This window comes from Cebus imitator, unplaced genomic scaffold (genome assembly GCF_001604975.1).
Source record: "Cebus imitator isolate Cc_AM_T3 unplaced genomic scaffold, Cebus_imitator-1.0 Scaffold518, whole genome shotgun sequence".
In the NCBI taxonomy this organism is placed as follows: domain Eukaryota; kingdom Metazoa; phylum Chordata; class Mammalia; order Primates; family Cebidae; genus Cebus; species Cebus imitator.
This window is the reverse complement of record NW_016107833.1, coordinates 1,368,684-1,390,448: the sequence shown is the minus strand read 5'-3', so window position 1 is coordinate 1,390,448 and position 21,765 is coordinate 1,368,684. Positions and strand designations below refer to the sequence as shown.

Here is a 21,765-nt window from a genome sequence, read left to right as displayed (position 1 = left end):
GCGCTGGTGACCGTGGAGCACCTCTGCCCGGGAACTTCCTAGTCTGTGGGCAATAAAAACACGGCGTCCACTCACCCTCTGCGCTTTCACTGGGAGCTGCAATCCTGAGCTGTTCCTAAACGGCCATCTTGGATCCACCCCTTTTCTTGTTGAGTCTCTACCGGGTTTTGGTATCATGATGATGTTGGTCTCATAAAATGATTTTGGGGGAGGATTCCCTCTTTTTGGATTGTTTGGAATAGTTTCAGAAGGAGTGGTATCAGCTCCTCTTTGTATGTCTAGTAGAATTCGGCTGTAAACCCATCTGGACCTGGGCTTTTTTGGGTGGGTAGGCCATTAATTGCTGCCTCAACTTCAGCCCTTGTTATTGGTCTATTTAGGATTTTGGCTTCTTCCTGGTTTAGGCATGGGAGGGTGTATATGTCCAGGAGTTTATCCATTTCTTCCAGGTTTACTGGTTTGTATGCATAGAGTTGTTTGTAGTAATCTCTAATGGTAGTATGTATTTCTGTGGAATCTGTGGTGATATCCCCTTTATCGTTTTTTATTGCATCTATTTGATTATTCTCTCTTCTTTTTTATTAATCTGGCTATGGGTCTATTTTATTCATCTTTTCAAAAAACTAGCTCCTAGATTTATTGATTTTTTGAAGGGTTTTTTGTGTCTCTATCTCCTTCAGTTCTGCTCTGACCTTAGTTACTTCTTGTCTTATGCTAGCTTTTGAGTATTTTTGATTTTGTTCCTCTAGCTCTTTCAATTTTGATGATAGGGTGTCGATTTTAGATCTTTCCTTACTTCTTTTGTGGGCATTTATTGCTACAAATTTTCCTCTAGACACTGCTTTAAATGTTTCCCAGAGACTCTGGTATTTTGTGTCTTCATTCTCATTGGTTTCAAAGAACATCTTTATTTCTGCCTTCAGTTCATTGTTTATCCAGTCAATATTCAACAGCCAGTTGTTCAGTTTCCAGGAAGTTGTGTGGTTCTGAGTTTGTTTCTGAATTCTGAGTTCTAATTTGATTGCGCTGTGGTCTGAGACTTGTTTGTTGTGATTTCCATTCTTTTGCATTTGCTGTGGAGTGATTTACTTCCAATTATGCAGTCAATTTTACAGTAGGTGTGATTTGGTGCTGAGAAGAATGTATATTCTGTGCATTTGGGGTGGAGAGTTCTGTAAATGTCTATTAGGTTTGCTTGGTCCAGGTCTAAGTTCAAGTCCTGGATATCCTTGCCAATTTTCTGTCTCGTTGATCTGTCAAATATTGACAGTGGGTTGTTAAAGTCTCCCACTATTATTGTGTGAGAGTCTAAGTCTCTTTGTAGGTCATTAAAAACTTGCTTTATGTATCCGGGTGCTCCTGTATTGAGTGTGTGTATATTTAGGATCATTAGGTCTTCTTGTTGCACTGATCCTTTTACCATTATGTAATGTCCTTCTTTGTCTCTTTTGGTCTTTGTTGGTTTAAAGTCCATTTTATCAAGGACTAGGATTGCAACTTCTACTTTTTTTCTGCTCTCCATTTGCTTGGTAAATCTTCCTCCATCCCTTTATTTTGAGCCTATGTGTATCCCTGCATGTGAGGTGGGTTTCCTGGATACAGCACACCAACGGGTTTTGGCTTCTTATCCAATTTGCCAGTCTGTGTCTTTTGATTGGGGCATTTAGCCCATTTACATTTAGGGTTAACATTGTTACGTGTGAATTTAAACCTGCCATTTTGATGCTAGCTGGTTGTTTCACCTGTTAGTTGATGCCATTTCTTCATTGTGCCAATGCTCTTTACCATTTGGTACATTTTTGGAGTGGCTAGTACTGGTTGTTCCTTTCTGTGTTTAGTGCTTCTTTCAGGAGTTCCTGTAAAGCAGGCCTGGTGGTGATGAAATCTCTGAGTAATTGCTTGTTTGTAAAGGATTTTATATCTCCTTCGCTTATGAAACTTAATTTGGCTGGATATGAAATCCTAGGTGCAAAGTTCTTTTCTTTAAGGATGTTGAATATTGGCCCCCACTCCCTTCTGGCTTGTAGGGTTTCTGCTGAGAGATCCGCTGTTGACTCTGATAGGCTTCCCTTTGTGGGTGACTCGGCCTTTCTCTCTGGCTGCCCTTAGCAGTTTCTCCTTCATTTCAACCCTGGTGAATCTGAAGATTTTGTGCCTTGGGGTTGCTCTTCTTGAGGAGTATCTTTGTGGGGTTCTCTATAATTTCCGAGACTTGAATGTTGGCCTGCCTTCCTAGGTTGGGGGAAGTTCTCCTGGATAATATCCTGAAGAGTGTTTTCCAGCTTGGATTCATTCTCTCCGTGACATTCAGGTACACCTATCAAACGTAGATTAAGTCTTTTCACATAATCCCATATTTCTTGGAGGCTTTGTTCGTTTCTTTTTACTCTTTTTTCTCTAATCTTGCCTTCTTGTCTTATTTCATTGTTGATCTTCAACCTCTGATATCCTTTATTCTGCTTGGTCAATTCAGCTATTGAAACGTGTATGCTTCGTGAAGCTCTTGTGTTGTGTTTTTCAGCTCCATCAATTCATTTATGTTCCTCTCTAAGCTGTTTATTCTTGTTAGCATTTCATCAAACCTTTTTTCAATGTTCTTAGTTTCTCTGCATTGGGTTCGAACATGTTCTTTTAGCTCGGAGGTTTCTTATTACCCACCTTCTGAAGTCTGATTCTGTCAATTCATCAGACTCATTCTCCATCCAGCCTTGTTCCTTTGCTGGTGAGGAGTTGTGATCCCTTGGAGGAGGAGAGGCATTCCGGTTTTGGGTGTTTTCATCCTTTCTGCGCTGGTTTCTTCCCATATTTGCAGATTTATTTACCTGTGGTCTTTGTAGTTTGTGACTTTCAGATGCGGTCTCTGAGTGGACGTCCTGTTTGTTGATGATGAAGTTATTTCTTTCTGTTTCTTAGTTTACCTTGTTACAGTCAGGCCCCTCTGCTGTAGGACTGCTGGAGGTCCACTCCAGACCCTGCTTGCCTGGGACTCACCTGCAGCGGCTGCAGAACAGTAAGGGTTGCTGCCAGTTTCTTCTTCTGCTTTGTCCCAGACGTGCCAGATGTCAGTCTGAGCTCTCCTTTATGAGGTGACTCTTTGGATATATGGGGTTTGGGGAGCTGCTTGAGGAGACGGTCTGTCCTTCATAGGAGCTCAAGTGCTGAGCTGTGAGCTCTGTTGTTGCATTCAGAGCTGCTGGGCAGGTATGTTTAAGTCTGCTGCGGCAGAACTCATAACTGCCTTTTTTTTCCCCAGGTGCTCTGTCCTGGGAAGGTAGGGTTGTATTTATAAGTTTCTGTCATGCTGCTGCCTTTTTTCAGGGATGCGCTGCCCAGTGAGGAAGGCAGTCTAGTCACAGTCTGCCAGCAAAGGCGTTGCTGATCTGCTGTGGGCTCTGCCCAGCTGCCGTGTGAACTTCCCTGCAGTCCTGTTTATAGGGATATGGTTAGAACTTCCTCAGCAATGGCAGCCCGCCTCTGTAATGGCGGACTCTCTCTGTAATGGCAGACTGCTTCGGCAACAGCAGGCTGTCTCAGTAATGGCAGACTGCCTCGGCAATGGCAGATGACCTCAGCAATGGCAGACTACTTCGGTAGCGGTGGGCTCCCTTGGTAATGGCAGACACCCCTCCCCCACAGAGCTGGATCATCCCAGGTTCAGCTGTGCTTGCTGTGAAACTCTCAATCCAGAGCATTTCAGATTGCTGGTGTTTGTGGGGGTGGGACCAGCCGCACCTGATTACCTGGCTCCCTGCCTCAGAACCCTTTTTTTTTCAGCTGAACGGGCAACTCTGTTTCCCAGGCATTCCAGTCACCAGTTGAAACGGCGCCCCAATTTGTGTGAGTTCTTATGCCAAGACCTGCTGTGCCAGCTGAAACAGTCGTGCCGGGTGCTCATGGCGCTTTTTCTCCCCGGGAATCTCCTGGCCTTGCTCCCTGTTTCAGTCCCTTTTCAGTTGAATGGGTGACTCTGTCTCCCAGGTGTTCCAGTCGCTAGTTGAAAACGCACCCAGATTTGTGTGAGATTTTGCGTGGAGACCCGCTGTGCCGGCTGAAACAGCCGCACTGGAGACTCGTGGCACTTTTTCACCTGGGAATCCCCCCGCCTGGCTCCCTCTTTCAGTCCCCTTTTTATCAGCTGAACGGGTGACTCTCTCTCCCAGGCGGTCCAGTCACCAGCGGAAAAGGCGCCCGGACCCGTGTGAGTTTTCTGTGTGGAGATCCACCATGCCGGCCAAAACAGCCACGCTAGAGACCCGTGGCGCTCCTCCACCTGGGAATATTCTGGTCTGTGAGCAATAAAAATCTGTCTGGAAATGTGGCAGCCATTCACCCTCTGCACTCTCACTGGGAGCTACAATCCAGAGCTGCTCCTACTCGGCCATCTTGGATCCCCCTCATTTATTATTTTCTTATTGCGTGCAGAAGGTACATTTTCCTTTGTAAGCCTTTATGTCCCTTTCTAGCTCTGATTATATTTCAGATTTAATAATTTGTGGCAACTTTAATAGAAACATGTTAAACAATGTAAAGTAGGCTTTTTTTTTTTTTTAAGACAGAGTCTTATTCTATCATCTAGGCTGGAATGCAGTGGTGTGATTTCAGCTTACTGTAACCTCTGCCTCCTAGATACAAATGATTCTTGTGTGTCAGCCTCTAGAGTAGGTGGGATTACAGGCATGTGCCACCACACCTGGGTAATTCTTTTGTATTTTCAGTAGAGATGGGGCTTTGCCATGCTGGCCAGGCTGATTTCAAACCCCTGGGCTCAAGTGATCCTCACACCTTGGCCTCCCAAAGTGCTGGGATTAGAAGTGTGATCCACTGCACCCAGCCCAACCTATTTCTTTTCTTTGAGACAGAGTCTTGCTCAGTCATGCAGGCTGGAATGCACTGGCCTAATCTTGGTTCACTGCAGCCTCCACCTCCCACATTGAAGTCATGCTCCTGCCTCAGCCTCCTGAGTAACAGGGACTACAGGCACACACCACCATGCCTGGCTAATTTTTTTTAGTAGAGCTGGGTGTCACCATGTTGCCCAGGCTGGTCTCAAACTCCTGACCTCATGTGATCCACCCACCTCAGCCTCCCAAAGTGCTGGGATTATAGGCATGAGCCACCATGCCCGACCCCAGCCTGATTTTAATAAGCACCTCTTATCAGCCACATTTTCCATAAATAGAAAAATGGCATTCGACTTACAGCCACAGCTTCTGTTTTCACATCATCATTACTATCTGGGGCGGTCAGCTCTATGAGGACAGGGCACACTCTGGTCTCCACGTCAAATCGATCAATGAGCTCCTGCTCCAGCAGAGCCAGCAAAGCTGCCTGACTTGTTTTCCTCACCTAGGAGAAAAATAAAAACACAAAGAAAGTTCATATGCGGCATGACAAAATTCTACCACTTGATTTTTATAAACAAAGATTTCTCATCTCAAAGGGACCCATAACTGGCAAAACTTTGCAAATAAATATTTGTGTTTATTTTCTTCAACTATTACAAAGACTATAGAACTTGGTAGACTGTGTTATATAACAGAGTAAGTGAAACACAGCCATCCTGGTAAGAGATGCCTCACAAAGTAACAAACATTTTGAGGAATCCCTAGGAGGTTACCAAGTGAGTTACTAGGCATTGTCTCTAATGGTATTAAAGAGATCTACTAGATTTGTCAGACTCTAAACACATCTTATCTAAGACAAATGTTCATTTTGGAAAAACAGTAACGAAGTAAAAGAGGAAAAAAACATTCCAACACTTAAGCTAGGCTATTCTCCATACATTACGCTACATAAATTTATTTTATGAACATATAAATGGTACTCTTACCTGATTATTCTGATCTGCAAGATATCTAACCACGATAGGTAGTAAGAATTTGGAAAAAGCGTATGGTATTGAAGGCCGGTTTTCTTGACAAAACAGTGCAATATGAGGCACCTGTTCCATTAGCTCCGCTCTCACAGTTGGTTCTATTGAGATAACCATAATGTGAGCAAACATGTTCTCCTACAGCAAAAAAAGCTTTATCTAGACTTCAGAATACTTAGGAAGGCTTTGGACTTTCATTTTCAAAATATAAAGGATTTAGAAAAAGACTGTTTACTTTTCCAATCCTTTTCACAATCATACACAGATCAATCCCATGAATGAAAAGAGGACTTTATCCTCAACCCAAGCTTCTGTTGTTTATAGTAGGCTCTGAGTATCTAACCATTTCTTAACAATAAATGAGTTTATTTATTACCTACACTGCGCCACACTGTGCTAAGGGCTAAAATCCTGTCCGATAGTTACATCAATACTGTGATATATAGTATTATCCATAAATTCCACTATTTAATAACCTACTAGGACAATTCATAAAAACTAGCTCCTGGCTGGGCGAGGTCACAGCACTTTGGGAGACCAAGACAGGCAGACCACCTGAGGTCAGGAGTTCCAGACCCACCTTACCAATATGATGAAACCCCATCTCTCCTAAAATACAAAAATTAGTTGGGTGTGGTGACATGCACCTGTAATCCCAGCTATTCGGGAGGCTGAGACAGGACAATCACTTGAACCTGGGAGGCAGAGGTTGCAGTGAGCTGAGATCATGCCGTTGCACTCCAGCCTAAGCAACAAGAGTGAAACTCAGTCTCAAAAACAAAACAAAACAAAACAAAACAAAACAAAAAACTAGCTCCTAATCTCAATAAGTGAAAGATATATAATTAGAAATGGGTAAATGAAAATTAAAGGTGACAAATATTTTTTAAAAACCTGAAAAGATCCAAGTGCATATGGAAAATTTAAATGTGAGAAATATGACATTTCAAATCTCTGGGCTTCAAAAAGATGAAACGTCCAAGAAGTAATGGTAGAAAAAGCTGTTAGTTATGTAAGGAACGAAAGTTCCTACTGCGCATCATACATAAAGATCAAAAGTACTAAAAGGTAACATTAAATGTTCAATCTTGAGGTGGGAAGACAAAAATCCAAAAATCACCCATAAGACCAACTCATTTTACTTCATAAAAACTTTATTATAGGCTGGGCACACCTGTAATCCCAGCACTTTGAGGCCAAGGTGGGCAGATCACAAGGTCAGGAGTTCGAAACCAGCCTGGCCAACATGGTGAACCCCCATCTCTACTAAAAATACAAAAATTAGTCGGGCGTGGTGGCGCATGCCTGTAATCCCAGCTACTCCGGAGGCTGAGACAGGAGAATCACTTGAACCCAGCAGGCGGAGGTTTCAGTGAGCTCAGATAGTGCCACTGCACTCCAGCCTGGGTGACAAAGCAAGACTCTGTCTCAAAACAAACAAACAATAAAAACTTTATTATAGGTAACAGATACCATACTTGGTTAAAAGGTAAAACAGCCAGGGAACAAATGCATGTATAACAGAGTATTAGGTGAACTATACAAAGACCACACTGTTCAAATAAATGTAAGAAAGAAAATAAGGATACAAGTAGGCAATTCATAGAAGACATGCAAGTGACTGAAACACAGACAGACATGATGAATTATCAGTAACATGTCATTATATCAGACCTAACTAGAACTTTGATACTCATTATTATGCATTATTAAAGTTACATTAAAGTAAATATGTATGAATGTGTCCAGTGGAGTTTCAGATCTCAACAAAAAGAAATTAACATAGCTTTAAGTAGAAAACATGGTATTTTACAAAGCTCAGAATCTTATCAACAAACCATCTGGAATTTCTATTATACTTTTGTACCATGTGAAGTTGGACATATATGAACAAAATAGAGTATTTCTGTTTTGAAGAAAAACCTAAATTTTTAAAAAGTAAACATACAGGCCTCTGCTTTTCTCATGGTCCTGAATTTTCTAAGTTAACACTGACAATTGCTTATATTTTTGAACCAAAAGGAGAACACAAGTTATGGTGTCAGTTATAAATGAAATCAGCAACTTTTCTTTCTTCAAAGCACTGCTTAGGCAAATAGGCCAATGGGAAAAAAAAATGCAGTCCAGAAACAGATGCATGCATGTATAGACAATTGATTTATTAAAAGATGAACAAGAAAAGATGGTCTTTTTAATAAACAGTATTGTGTCAACTGGCTACCCACATTAAAAGAAAAAAAAGAAAAGCAAGATAGTACTTGTCCTCTACTTTGTATCAGGCACATGAATAAATTCCAGGTGGAATACAGATCTAAGCATCAAGGCAAAAACAGTAAGGATTCTCTGTGTTAACAGAGTACGAAAAGATATATATGACTTTGAGGTTGGAGAAAATCTCTACAAAGACACAAAGGCACTATCCATAAAGGAAAAGCACTTCTCTTCTTTAAGAAGTATCACTTTGAGTGCAAAGATGAGCCACAGAGTGAAAAAGAAATCTTTAATATACATAAATGACATTGGGCTCATATGCAGAATGAATTCCTGTAAATCTGTAAGAAAATGACTGCCAATTATTTAAAGGGGGAAGACTTAGACATTTCAAAAAAGAAGTCGGGTGTGTGGTGGCTAATGTCTGTAATCCCAGCACTTTGGGAAGCTGAGGTGGGTGGGTCACTTGAGGTCAGGAGTTCCAGATCATTCTTGCCAACATGGTAAAACCTAATCTCTAATAAAAATACAAAAATTAGGCAGGCGTGGTGGTGGCGCATGCCTATAATCCCAGCCACTTGAGAGGCTGAGGCAGAAGAACTGCTTGAACCCAGGAGGAGGTTGTGGTGAGCTGACATTGTGCCATTGCACTCCAGCCTGGGTGACGAATGAGACTTCATCTCAAAAAAAAAAAAAAAAAAAAAAAAAAAAAAAAAAAAAAAAAAAAAAAAAAAAAAAAAAAAGAAGATAGCCAAATAGCCAGTAAGTATATAACTTCATCATTGGTTATTGAGGAAATGTAAATTAAAACCACAACGAGATGCCACTACATATCTGTCCATTCCAGGGGAAAATAAAGTAAAAGCAGATGGTAAATTTAGTGGAATAAATCAAGATAAAAGTGAATGAAAGGATGAAAGGTAAAGCAGAAGACAGGAAGGTTCTCATCTGCTTAATTGTCTAAACAAAGAATATATATTCCATTCACTTCAGAGCTGTGTTTTATTCAACAGCCTATCTTACCCAAATACCACAATAGGCCCAGTTCTACAAATGAGAAACCTCAAGGTCAATTACTCTCTCTTTCTCACTCTATCCAGAGGTTAGCCTTGGAATCAATCCCTCCTAGCACTTCAATTTCTATCCAACAATTCGCCCTTACAACAACTGATTGGCCGGTCACTCATGGTCGGTGGCTCATGCCTATAATCTCAGCACTTTGGGAGGTCGAGGCAGGTGGATCACTTAAGGTCAGAAGTTCCAGGCCAGCCTAGTCAACATAGTGAAACCCCTTCTCTATTAAAAATATAAAAATTAACTGGGTGGTGGTGCACGCCTATAATCCCAGTTACTCGTGAGGCTGAGGCATGAGAATTGCTTGAACTTGGGAGGCAGAGGTGGTTGCAGCAAGCAGAGATCACGTCACTCTGCTCTAGCTTAGGCGACAGAGCAAGACTCTGTCTCAAAAAAACAAAAACAAAACGAAAAACAATTAATTGGTATAGTCTTCCAATTAGTCTTCTTGTCACCCATCTTTTTCACCATATCAGTTCATACTGCTACATTACACTGTTCTAAATCACAAAACAGGTAAAGTCATCAGCAGGGTATATTATAAACCTTTACAATCTAGCCCCACCTACCTTATTTAACGGCCTAATTTTTCTCACCTGGAAACTCAGCAGGTTAGTCTCACTGTCAGGTTGGCCTCATTGCTGACCACATGGGCCACCACCTTGAACTCCTCAAGCCTCTAAGTCTGTCTTTTCCTCTCCTGGGTATGCCCTTTCTCCTCTCTATACTTCATCATTCTATCAAATACAACTCAAATGTCACTAACTTTCTGAACCCTGCCCTGATCCTTCCCATTATAATTTATTGTTTATATGTTGGTTACATTCACTAAACTGTTAATTTGATGACAGAAATCCTTGTTCACCTTAATAACTGCTCTAGCATTTAATCTAGAACCTGGTAATAGAGCACTGTTTGATGTATACTGAACGAATAGAATTATTCGTTTCAATGGAAACATTTACTATGAATTTACCAATGTGAGAACATATTTTAAAATACACACACATACACACGCACACACACACACACATTTATTTTAAAAAAACTAGAGTTGGTAAACAGGTAAAGGAAAACACAAATTTATCCTTAAAAAGTATCTGTCTCTACTAAGGAATATAACCACAATAGGCTATAACAGTGCCATGAACAACAAATTTAACTTAAATCAAATTAAAAAAATAAGTAAAAATTATACTTGACGAGACCCCTCCTAAAACTATTCTAGAATAAGCATATACATAAGTAATTATGTACACAAAGGTAGATTATTGCTCAGTTAAGCCTACAAATGTTCTCCCCACCCTATAAAAGCATTAGAAACATTTAAGGCTTATGTCAATATTTACCATATTCCCATTAAAATAAACTGTTTCTCAAAAGATGAGCTTGTCTAAAAATTAAAAGATGGGGCTTGCTGACATGCCAAAAAGTCTGTCAGAAATGGAAAATATATTTTAATAAAAGAAAAGATTTAAGGAAAAAAGTTTTAAAATTTACTTTTGGATTGTTTCTAAAATCAAGCACTAAAATATGCTTAATATTAGCTTAAAACGGCATGTTTTATGTGTTAAGTGTATTTTACTACAACAAGAAACATATTTATAAAAACCTTAACATCACCATTTTCTAAGCCTCAAATCAAGTTTACCTCTTTCTTAAGCAGATTTTCTTATCTTCACTTTGGAGATAAACCAACTTTAGTTTTACAAATGGTTAATCAACATTTTTTCCAAGTGAGAAAGCAGAGAAAAAAAGCTTTCTTTATTTGCCTAAAAAATGTATAGCCTCCTCCATCTCTTTTAATGTATTCAAAATTATTCTAGATATTTTTATTAATCCTAAAACAGTAATATACATCATGCAAAACAATGTTTTTAGATTTGTTTTATGAGAAATTTCTAAAACTAAACTAAGCCTACTACAACGTTCAGGTCTCAGTAACAAATTTTACTTTTGTTGTCACTGATGGGTTTGATAATTACTTAGGAAATCTTTTAAAGGTATCTCATATCACATTAACTTTTTCATTAGTTTTTTAGAAACACAAATTTGGTCAAAGAAAACCTTCTAGAATAAATTCACTTTCTCCACATAAACATATACCTGAATCATCAGCCAATCTGCTAATTCTTTCCAAAACAGCAATACAATCTCTTTCATCATCGCAGACTTCCCTCAAGGTATCCAGCAAACTCCGGGCCACCATTTGTCTACACAAAAAAAGAAAATTATATACGTTCAATGGCATCAATAGTTAATAACCAGAATTTTATTTTTTTGAGATAGGGCCTCATTCCTGTTGCCCAGACTGGAGTATAATGGTGCGATCATGGCTAATCACAGCATTGACTTCCCTGGCTCAGGTAATCCTCCCATCTCAGCCTCCTGAGTAACTGGAACTATGGGTGTACACCACCCCACCACACCTGGCTAATTTTTAAACATCTTTAGTAGAGATGAGGTTTCACCATGTTGCCCAGGCTGGTCTCAAACTCCTGGGCTCAAGCAATCAACCTGCCTTGGCCTCCCAAAGTGCTGGGACTACAGGCATAAGCCACTGCGCCTGGCCAGTATCTAGAATTTTTAAAGACAAAATCTGCACATTTTTAAAGAAATTTTTTTCTTAACACATTATTAAAACATATATTGCCTATAATTTTCTAATTGGCAAATGCCAGTTTTGCTTTTATTTTGACAAGATGAGACTGCGTATTTACCTACATATTTTTTATCTTTATCTGAGTTGGCAAAAAGTTACCAAAAATTCGTTTCAGTTATCCTCCAATTATCATAATGAAAAAACATATTCATTATACAAAACGTTATCCTTACATATTTTTACTATTATGAATTTTGCATCGCTATATCCAAAAAATCTGAACAAACACTTTTTGATCTCCCAGAAAAGTGTGATATAAGTGATCTGGGATCACAGCTGGAGAAACGCAATGCAGTAGGAAGAATGCTGCTGGCTCTTGGTCACTGCCATGTGACCCAATGACCTTGAGCATCACCTGTTACACAGCAAGTATACAACATCATCTGTTGAAGGAATAATGTACTTCCCAATAAGCAATTTATATGAATATCAAAATTACGTCCAGTGGCAGAAAAGCAATGGTAATGGTATTTTTTTTGGAAAGAAAGCGTGCTGTATGCTTACTAGGATCAAAGAATAAACAAGTACAAAGCTGCTTATGCTATGATTATGAATAAAACTTGGTGACTCAGATTGTGCCTGTTAATAACACCACCTTTGAAAATGGATACTTTCATTTTTCCTACTGAAGTTAATAAAGCCACCCTTCCACTTCCACCTTAACAAAAATAATATGCACGTACCTGTTAAATACGTTCTCGCTTGCAGCATACTTGTCCAATCTCCCCAGGGGTGTCAACATTTCATCTTGTGAGACAAAGTCCAGGGCTGAAGGTACAATAATCACATCAGACTCTGAGCTGTAGTCATCCACACCAACTATCAGAGACATCAGAAATACTCCTTATAACACTTTGAAACTAAAATGTATCCCTTGCCCGTCTGAAGCAGTAAAAATCTGTTTCTGGATTGGTACGAAAAAAAAGTTACAAAAAACTCTCAGAATCAATCCAGTAGCCACAAATAACTAAAAGATACCTCCTCTCCTTTTTTTACAAGTATGTTCTACTTGGTTCTAAAGACACAAAGGTCAGAGGCCACAGAAACTCAGTATGCAGAAAGCAGTGATCAGAGTCTTGAGAACATTTTCAATCAGGACACTAACAACTTGTGAACAGACACACAAAAAGTCAAGCACCAATACAGCTAATCCTGCAATGTAGAAGATAAAGCTAATTAAACTGGTATCTGATTCACTTAATAGAGGAAAGCTAAACACATTAGTATATTCATATTCACTAAATAAATATTTATTAAACACATTTGTGCCAAGTACTAGGGTAGATGCTGGGGAAGCAACAATGAAAATACTAATAATTCTGCCTTCAAAGAGCTAATATTCTACAAAAAACAATCTACTTTAAAATGAATATTGTAATAAAAGTATGTATTACTACAAACTAAATGGCCAGCCACTCATTCAAGCTGCAGGAGAAGGAAGAGAAGACCAAGACAGAATGGCTAAAAACTAATCAAAGGTAATGATTTTAAAGGAATCAAGCAATGAGAGTGAAGGTATGATTAAACAGCATCTACTACCAAATAAATCAAGGAAGAACTGAAAAGTGCCCACTGAATTTGGTACTTTTGTGCCATGCTGTGTGCTCATTGTTAAACAAGGGCAATTTTCCATGGTATGAAAGCTGAAAAGCCAAACCTGACTGAAGAGGTAAAAGAAAATATAAAAAAGTAAAGACAATGAGCACAAAACACACTTTCCAGAACTGTGGTTGTGAAATAATAAACTGGATTAGATTACCAGTCAGGGCATTCAAGCAAAATAAAGATTATTTACCTTGTTTTGTTCCTAATGTTTAAAAGACAAAGATTTTCAACATGGTTATATAGTGAAAGTCAACAGTCAACAAATAAATATAAATTGGAGTTCTATGAATAAGAAAATATTAACTGATGGAAACACTATGAGGTTGGGAAGGATGGAATCCAGAGCTAAGGTTTAAATAAGAACTCTACAACTGCTAGAGTTCAGGGCCTTTCCTAAAGCCCTAAGAGCTTTCCAAGAAATTTTTCTTATTACTTCCTGGCACTTTCTATTCTATCCCCTGCATTACTTTACTGTATTTACTTTCTCAATAGTGCCTGTCAACATCTGGTAAGTATTAGTTGTTTTACTTACTGTCTGTCTTTCTAGAGTAAGTTATTGGCTCTGCGAGGACGGGAATTTTTATCCCATTCACTGCTTCATCTCCAGAATATTTCCAGGCACAAAGTAAGCATTTAAATATTTTTGAAACAAATAAATCTGTGCATCACTTACACTGAGATTTTGTCTTTGCCCTGTAAGCTCTTTTCTTAGGAGAGAAAAAGAAAACCACCTAAGAAACTTCTCCCAAATGTTGCTATATGAGTAACAGAAAAGATTCATTTCCTGATGAAATGACCAATGTGATTGCTATTAGGACATTTTTAAATGCCTGTTTTTGAAATAAATGTGTATATACCATAGGCTCAACTTACAGAACTGACCACTTTAAACAGGCATCACTGTTTTTACTCCCAATAGAACATTATCAAAAAGAGACTACAAAACATGGCACAGTTCTTTTTGTTAAAATAAAAATAGCTTCTGTATTTAAAGAACACTTAAACATGCTCTTCCACTTTTGACAAAGATAGATTAACAGGAATCAAGTTAACCCTCACACCTTAAATGGTTTAAAAAACAAACAAAAAAAACAACAAAAAAAGACAGAACCAGGCATGCTGGTAGTGTCTATAGTCCGAGCTACTTAGGAAGCTGAATCAGGAAGACTGCTTGAGCCCAGGAAGTCAAAGCTGCAGTGCTTTATGACTGCATTTGCTAACAGCTACTACACTCTAGCCCCTAGGAAACACAGTGAGACTCCCATCTCTTTAAGAAAAAAGATAAAACATAGGAAGTCATGGTTTCAGACACTGGGCAAAAGACAGTACTAGACGGTAACTCTGAGAAAGAGGGGTCAAATGAAATAAGCCCTGTATTTCTCCAGCTAACTTCCTGGAAATAATTTCTAGAGCACTAGGAGGGTCCAAATATATTCCAGCAGACTCTCGAGTTGAGGAGACAGAGTTGAAAATTAAGGGAAGACAAGGCAGCTAGAATTTGCAGAGGAAGACTATCAGAGAAGAGGGACCTTCACAGAGAAAGAACTTCGGAGAGCTGCAGGAGGTCCCCTTGAGTTTTTAGGTGAGTACTGAAACAGTTTATGTGTGTGAGGAAACTAACTTATATTCTGGGAAAAATAACTACCTGAAATGATCAAGTGAACAAGTACCCAAATTATCACAAAGGACAAGGAATAGTTCATGTCTCCACCAACCAAAACTGTCAAAAACTCTATCATAAAGGTGGCAAAATGCCTAAGAAGTAGCTAATAGTTCTCCTGATTTTGCCTAACAAAGCTTAACAGGCTTCAAAAGAACAAACTGTCTCCAAGAAACTGTGTCACAGAAGAAAACTCAAGTATGTAAATGAATATAAAAATAGCTAGCACTCAACAAGGTAAACTCTACAATGTCTAGCATCCAGTCAAAAATTACTAGGCACACAAAGTCAGGAAAATACAAACCATGACGCAGAAACCTCAACAGAAACAGACCCAAAACAAAGAAAATGGAAATTATTGTAACTATATTCCACACATTAAGAAGGTAGAAAAAAAAGAGCATGTTAAGAAGATCTACAGAAGAAGATATAAAAGATTAATCTTCTAGAGTTAAAAAAAAAATGGAAAAATGTATTGGATAGGATCAAGAGCAGATTAAACACTACAGAGGAAAAATGTGTTACCACGAAGAAAAAGCGTAAGAAAAACATCCTAAATGAAACCAAAAATATATGGGGGCTGATGAGAATTAAGCATCAATCAATTGTAGGAAAACTCCAAGCATCCAAATATATGTGCAAATGGAGTCCCCAAAGAAGAATGGGAGATATAAAATATATTTGAATAATGGACAAAATTTTTTCCAAATTTGGTAAAAACTATCGATCTACAGACAGATTCAAGGGGTTCAATGAAACTCATGAGCAAAAAACATGAACAAAATTACACCAAGGCACAATATAATCAAATTGCTGAAAGCTAGTGATAAAAGCTTTTAGGCAGCCAGGGAAAAATTCATGTTATATACAGAAAAACAAAAATAAGAATGACAGCAGACTTCTCCGTCTAAAATACAAACTAGAAGAAAACAGAGCAACATCTTTAAGGCACGTAAAGAAAAAAACCTACAACTCCATACCTAGGAAATAGAAATCTTGCAAATATGAAGCTGAAATAAATACTTTTTCAGCCATACAAAAACTGACATCAACAGCAGACATGCACTACAGGAAATACTAAAGCAAGTCATTCAAGCAAAAGGAAAATTACACCAGATGGGAATCTAGATCTATACAAAAGAATAAAGGGCATCAGAAACAATTAATATGAGGCCAGGCACGGTGGCTCACGCCTGTAGTCCTATCATTTTGAGAGGCCGAGGTGAGTGGATCATTTGAGCTCAGGAGTTAAAGATCAGCCTGGGCAACATGGTGAAACCCTGCCTCTACAAAAAATACAAAAATAAGCTGGGCATGGTGGTGTGTTCCTGTAGTCCCAGCTACTTAAGGGGCTGAGGCAGGAGGACTGCCTGAACCTGGAAGGTCAAAGCTGCAGTGAAGTGAAATGGCACCACTGCATTCCAGACTGGAGGGGAATGCAAGATGCTGTCTCCAGAAAAAAAAAGAAAGAAAGAAAGAAAGAAATGGTTAACATGGGATAAATTCTAAAAACCATTCTCTTATTTTTCAAATACCTAAAAGATAAGTGCTTAAATAAAAATACGTACTAAAAATAAACGGATAAAAATGTATTGGGGGGTTTACAACATATGTAGAAATACAATGTATGACTACAATAGCACAAAGGCAGGGAAAGGGCAAAGTATACTGTTGCAGGTATGTAAAGTGATACATTTACTTGAAGTTAGACTGTGGCAAGGTAAAAATGCATATTAATTATAAACTCTAAAGTAATCATTATTTAAAAAGAAACATATATACACCAAAGACATATAATTTATAAGCCAGTACGCCCCATAAGGAATCTAAAAGAAGGCAGAAAAAGAGAATAAAGGGAACAAGGAAGAGATGGGACAAACAAATGAGAAACAGCAAGATAAGCAATTTAAACATAACCATATCAGTACTTACATTAAGGGCAAATGATCTAAATAGCCCAATTAAAGGCAGAGTCTGTGGAATTGGATTACAAATAATGCTTAACCATGAACATAATTACACAGTGCAGAAATATTTTATACATCTTATTCTGGTCTACAATTCATAGCAAAATGCCTTATTAATTATAAATCAGAGTTGTAAAAGCCACTCAGACATTCTCATTTGGCCTCAGTTTTCTCCTTTATAAGACTGTTAAGCTAGCATAACCTTGAAGCACCTTTATAAAGGCTCTAGAATTCTACGACTATGACCAAACTGTTTCATCAGTCTCATATTTGTTAAAGATAAACAATAAAATTGATTCTGGCCCATAAAAAGCAGAGGGCAGTGGAAAAAAACTCCTACACTGTGACTATCAAACATAATTATGTTTAAGACAAGCTTGGAGCACTTACCTAAAATGCAGATTCCTAGATCCCACACTCAGATACTGATTATGTTAGTTTAGAGTAAGGATCAGGAGCATTTATTTTTAAATAAATAATCCTACTATTTAAATACAGACTGTTAACCATATTTAAGAAGCATACTCATAGAAGGTAACAAAATCATAGCGTTTCAAATATTTTGCCACCACTTTATCAATCATGATTGATAATCACTTCCATACAAAGGGTGTGTTCCACTTTGGTGCAGACACTGTTGACACAGGTTCATTTCTATCCGCCCCCACCAAAAAGAAGTTACAATCCTAGGAGTAATCTCTAAAACACATTAGAAGGTATAGCTAGAAAGATAACAGAGAAACTAAAATGGAGTGCTAAAAAATATTCAGTTAACCCAAAATAAAGCCTGGAAAGGAGTAGCGGAGAAAAAAACCCATGAGTCAAACAGAAAATAAATAGCAAAACAGCAGACCTAAATCTAACCAGATCAATAATTACATTAAATATAAATGGACTAAAATATTTCAGTTAAGGCAAAGATGATCAGACTATCAGAAATATAGTCTGTCTACCAGAGATACATTTTTAAAAGACAAATTTCAATCAATAGGTTGAAGATAATTTTTTAAAAAGATGTAACACAAAATAGTAAATATAAGAAAGCTGGAGGCTGGGTGTGGTGGTTCACACCTGTAATCCCAGCACTTTGAGAGGCTGAGGTAGGTGGACTGCTTGAGTTCAGGAGTTTCAGACAGTATCAGCCTGGGGAACATGGTAAAACCCCATCTCTATAAAAGATACAAAATATTAGCTGGGCATGGTGGTGCACGCCTGTGGTTCCAGCTACTTGGGAGCCTGAGGTGAAAGGATCACTTCAGTATGGGAGGCAGACATTTCAGTAAGCCAAGATAGTGCCACTGCACTCCAGCCTGGGTGACAGAGTAAGACCCTATCTCAAAAAAAGAAAAAAAAAAAAAAGGAAAAAGCTGGAGGGCTATATTATTATGAGACAAAATAGATCAAAGACAAGGGGTATTACTAGAAATAGAGACATTTCATAATTATAAAAGGGTCAGTACCTCAGGACTCTTGAATTCTTTCTTATGTAGTTCTGCATAACTAAAGTTTATGGATTCTTGAGCACTATAATAGTAGCAATAGCCCTATACTGTTCCAAGGCTTTTAAAATCCAGCCTCTTTCACTGATGAAGTAAAAAAAAAAAAAAAAAAATCATCTTTTAATGTTATTTGAATTTTTTTAATGTCCAAAAAGCATACAATACAGTGTGTTCAAACCACGTTGTTGTTATTGCTATTTTTTTTTTTAAAGCATATACTGGCCACCAGTGGCTCATGCCTGTAATCCCAGCACTTTGGGAGGCTGAGGCGAGCAGATCACTTGGAGGTTAGGAGTTCGAGACCAGCCTGGACAACATGGTGAAACCCCGTCTCTACTAAAATACAAAAAATATTAGTTGGGTATGGTGGTATGTGCCTGTAATTCCAGCTACTCAGGAGGCTGAATCATGAGAATCACTTGAACCTGGGAGGTGGAGGTTGCAGTGAGCCAAGATCGCACCACTGAACTTCAGCCTGGGTAACAGAGTGAGACTCAGTCTCCAAAATAAGTACATAATTTTTTTAAAAAGCATATATTAACAATGACCACTCTGAAATGCTTTTTCTAATTATATCTGTTAACCCAAAAGTCTAATACTTCCTCTTTCCCTTATAAACTTACAGTCTTAAATAGCTGTCATTGCTAGCTGAAGGGGAGCCAGGATAAAAATTAAAAGGAAGATCACCTGTAAGCTCAAGACAGATTTCCAATAAATAAGTATTTTTCATTTTGTAAAACCTAATATTTAATTATAAAGTACGGATTCCATAAAAAAGTTATGTGGCGCATCTTTTAATTGAAATTGGGTTTTTGGTGAACCTTAACAGAATAGAATAGAATACTAAAAGAATGTAATTCTTTTTTTTTTTTTTTTTTGTGACAGAGTCTTGCTCTGTTACCCAGGCTAGAGTATAGTGGTGCGATCTCGGCTCACTGCAACTTCTGCATCCCAGGGTCAAGCAATTCTCAAGCCTCAGCCAAAATTAAAGGCACATGCCACGACGCCCCACCAAGTTCTGTATTTTTGGTAGAGACAAGGTTTCATCATGTTGCCCAGGTTGGTCTTGAACTCCCAGCCTCAAGTGATCCACCCGCCTCAGCCTCCCAAAGTGCTGAGATTACAGGCATGAGCCAGTGTGCCTGGCCAAAAGAACAGAATTCTTAATAGGAATAGAAAACTTAGGATATAAACTAACGCCCTATACTTAAAGTTTTAGTCCATTTTATCTCCAAGACCCTTTGAAATCTGCTGCTAAACATAAATTAGGCTGAATATAACCTTCTAGTTCCAAATCATGAAAGGAATCAAATATGTTACAATACAAATAAAGAGAACATCGGGAAGGCAGATGACAAGGGAAAGAAACAATAAAACAATGACATTAATCCTTGTTACCTACAGAACTGAATGTCTTTTTGTATAGACATGAGATGATGTAATAGATGAGACAAAACAATTGTCATAGTTCTACAAGTATCCTCTATAACACTTGCAGTTCCCTGAATCTAACATAGAAATCCAAAACAGAAGAGAAATTCCAATTTTTTGCTTTTTTAAAGAAAAAGTGTCTAAAATGTCATAGTTTTAAAGTTCCGCCTTTCCTTTGGCCATGAGTGGTGGCTCACGCCTGTAATCCAAGCACTTTGAGAGGCCAAGGTGGGCTGATCATTTGAGGCCAGAAGTTTGAGACCAGCCTGGCCTACAGGGTGAAACCCTGTCACTACTAAAACTACAAAAGGTAGCCGGGCTAAAGCAGGAGAATCGCTTTAATTTAGGAGGAGGTTGCAGTGAGCTGAAATTACACCACTGCACTGCAGCCTAGGTGACAGAGTGAGACACCATCTCAAAAAAAAAAAAAAAAAAAAAAAAGTTGGGCCCACCATAAAATTTTACATAGTCATAGCAAAAGTTGTGTGAAAAGAACAGAAGCTTTTTAAGGTAAGAAAGATCTGGGTTCAAGTCCCCTGTTTTGTCATTTACTGCATTTATCTATAAAATAATGGTTAAGACTTTTAAGACAATGATAATGCCTGTAACAGTGTGTCAGGCAAATAAGCAAATGCTCCCTCCCACTTTGCATTTCTGTTTGCTTCTAGATACAGAAAATCTGTGTGTAGTTTCCATGTGTTTTTGTTTTCATTCATTTCATTCAACCAGTAAGTAGGAAAACCATGTGTTTTTAATTGTTTTCATTCAATTAAAAAGTAGTAGTCTTAATATAAATAGGACAGCGCATACATTATCTTTTTTTGGAGGATGGGGGATGGAGTCTCATTCTGTCGCCCAGGCTGGAGTGCAGTGGTGCAATCTTGGCTTACTGCAACCTCTGCCTTCCGGGTTCAAGCAATTATCTTTTTCTTTTTTTTGAGGCAGAGTTTTGCTCTTGTTGCCTAGGCTGGAAAGCAGTGGTGCAATTTTAGCTCACCACAACCTCCGCTTCCCATGTTCAAGCAATTCTCCTCCCTCAGCCTCCCAAGTAGCTGGGATTACAGGCATGAGCCACCATGCCCAGCTAAGTTTTGTATATTTTAGTAGAGATGGGGTTTCACCCTGTTGGCCAGTCTGGTCTTGAACTCCTGACTTCATGATCCACCCACCTCAGCTTCCCAAAGTGCTGGGATTACAGGCGTGAGCCACCACACCTGGCTGGGTTCAAGCAATTATCTTGCCTCAGCCTCCCCAGTAGCTGGGACTACAAGCGCACGCCACCACACCAGGCTAATTTTTTATTTTTAGTAGAGATGGAGTTTCACCATGTTGGCCAGGCTGGTCTCAAACTCCTGACCTCAGATGATCCACCTGCCTCGGCCTCCCAAAGTGCTGGGATTATAGGTGTCAGCCACCACGCCCAGCCGACAGCACATATGCTATCTAACGTCAGGCAACAAACAAGGAACATACCATAAAAACTAGACAAAAAATTGTGTGTGTATGTACATACAATATATGGGTATATACTCATATATTTTATGTACGTGTGTGTATATATAGACATATATACTCTACTAAGGTACATGGTTTAAGAGTGTAAGCAAACAAAATATGCTGTTAACTATTAATTATTCCTATTCTTCTAAGTCTGCTCTGGTAAGAGAAGGCTTCAAAGTCAAGTCAGTTCTTGGAAAATACACTGCAATTTGCCAAGCAGGACAGAGGGCAGAAGGAGGGCATTCTAAGCAGAAAAATCCAAAGATACGGAGTCAAAGAAAACT

General features: G+C 38.7%; 1 protein-coding gene across 2 annotated transcripts in view; it reads right to left on the bottom strand.

Moving 5' to 3' along the window:
* Window positions 1-5,123: 5,123 nt before the first annotated feature.
* The window catches only part of LOC108293006 (serine/threonine-protein phosphatase 4 regulatory subunit 1-like), a 32,987-nt gene continuing 16,345 nt past the window's right edge, over window positions 5,124-21,765 (bottom strand). The window contains exons 3-6 of one of the 2 annotated variants that reach the window (XM_037733346.1): window positions 12,503-12,638; window positions 11,264-11,370; window positions 5,831-5,973; window positions 5,124-5,346 (exon numbers count right to left, since the gene is read on the bottom strand). In XM_037733346.1, the coding sequence (XP_037589274.1) occupies window positions 5,140-5,346; window positions 5,831-5,973; window positions 11,264-11,370; window positions 12,503-12,638 (593 nt within the window). In that variant the 3' untranslated portion in view covers window positions 5,124-5,139. The remainder of the gene's footprint in view (window positions 5,347-5,830; window positions 5,974-11,263; window positions 11,371-12,502; window positions 12,639-21,765) is intronic. The other variant, XM_037733347.1, reaches the window with a different exon arrangement.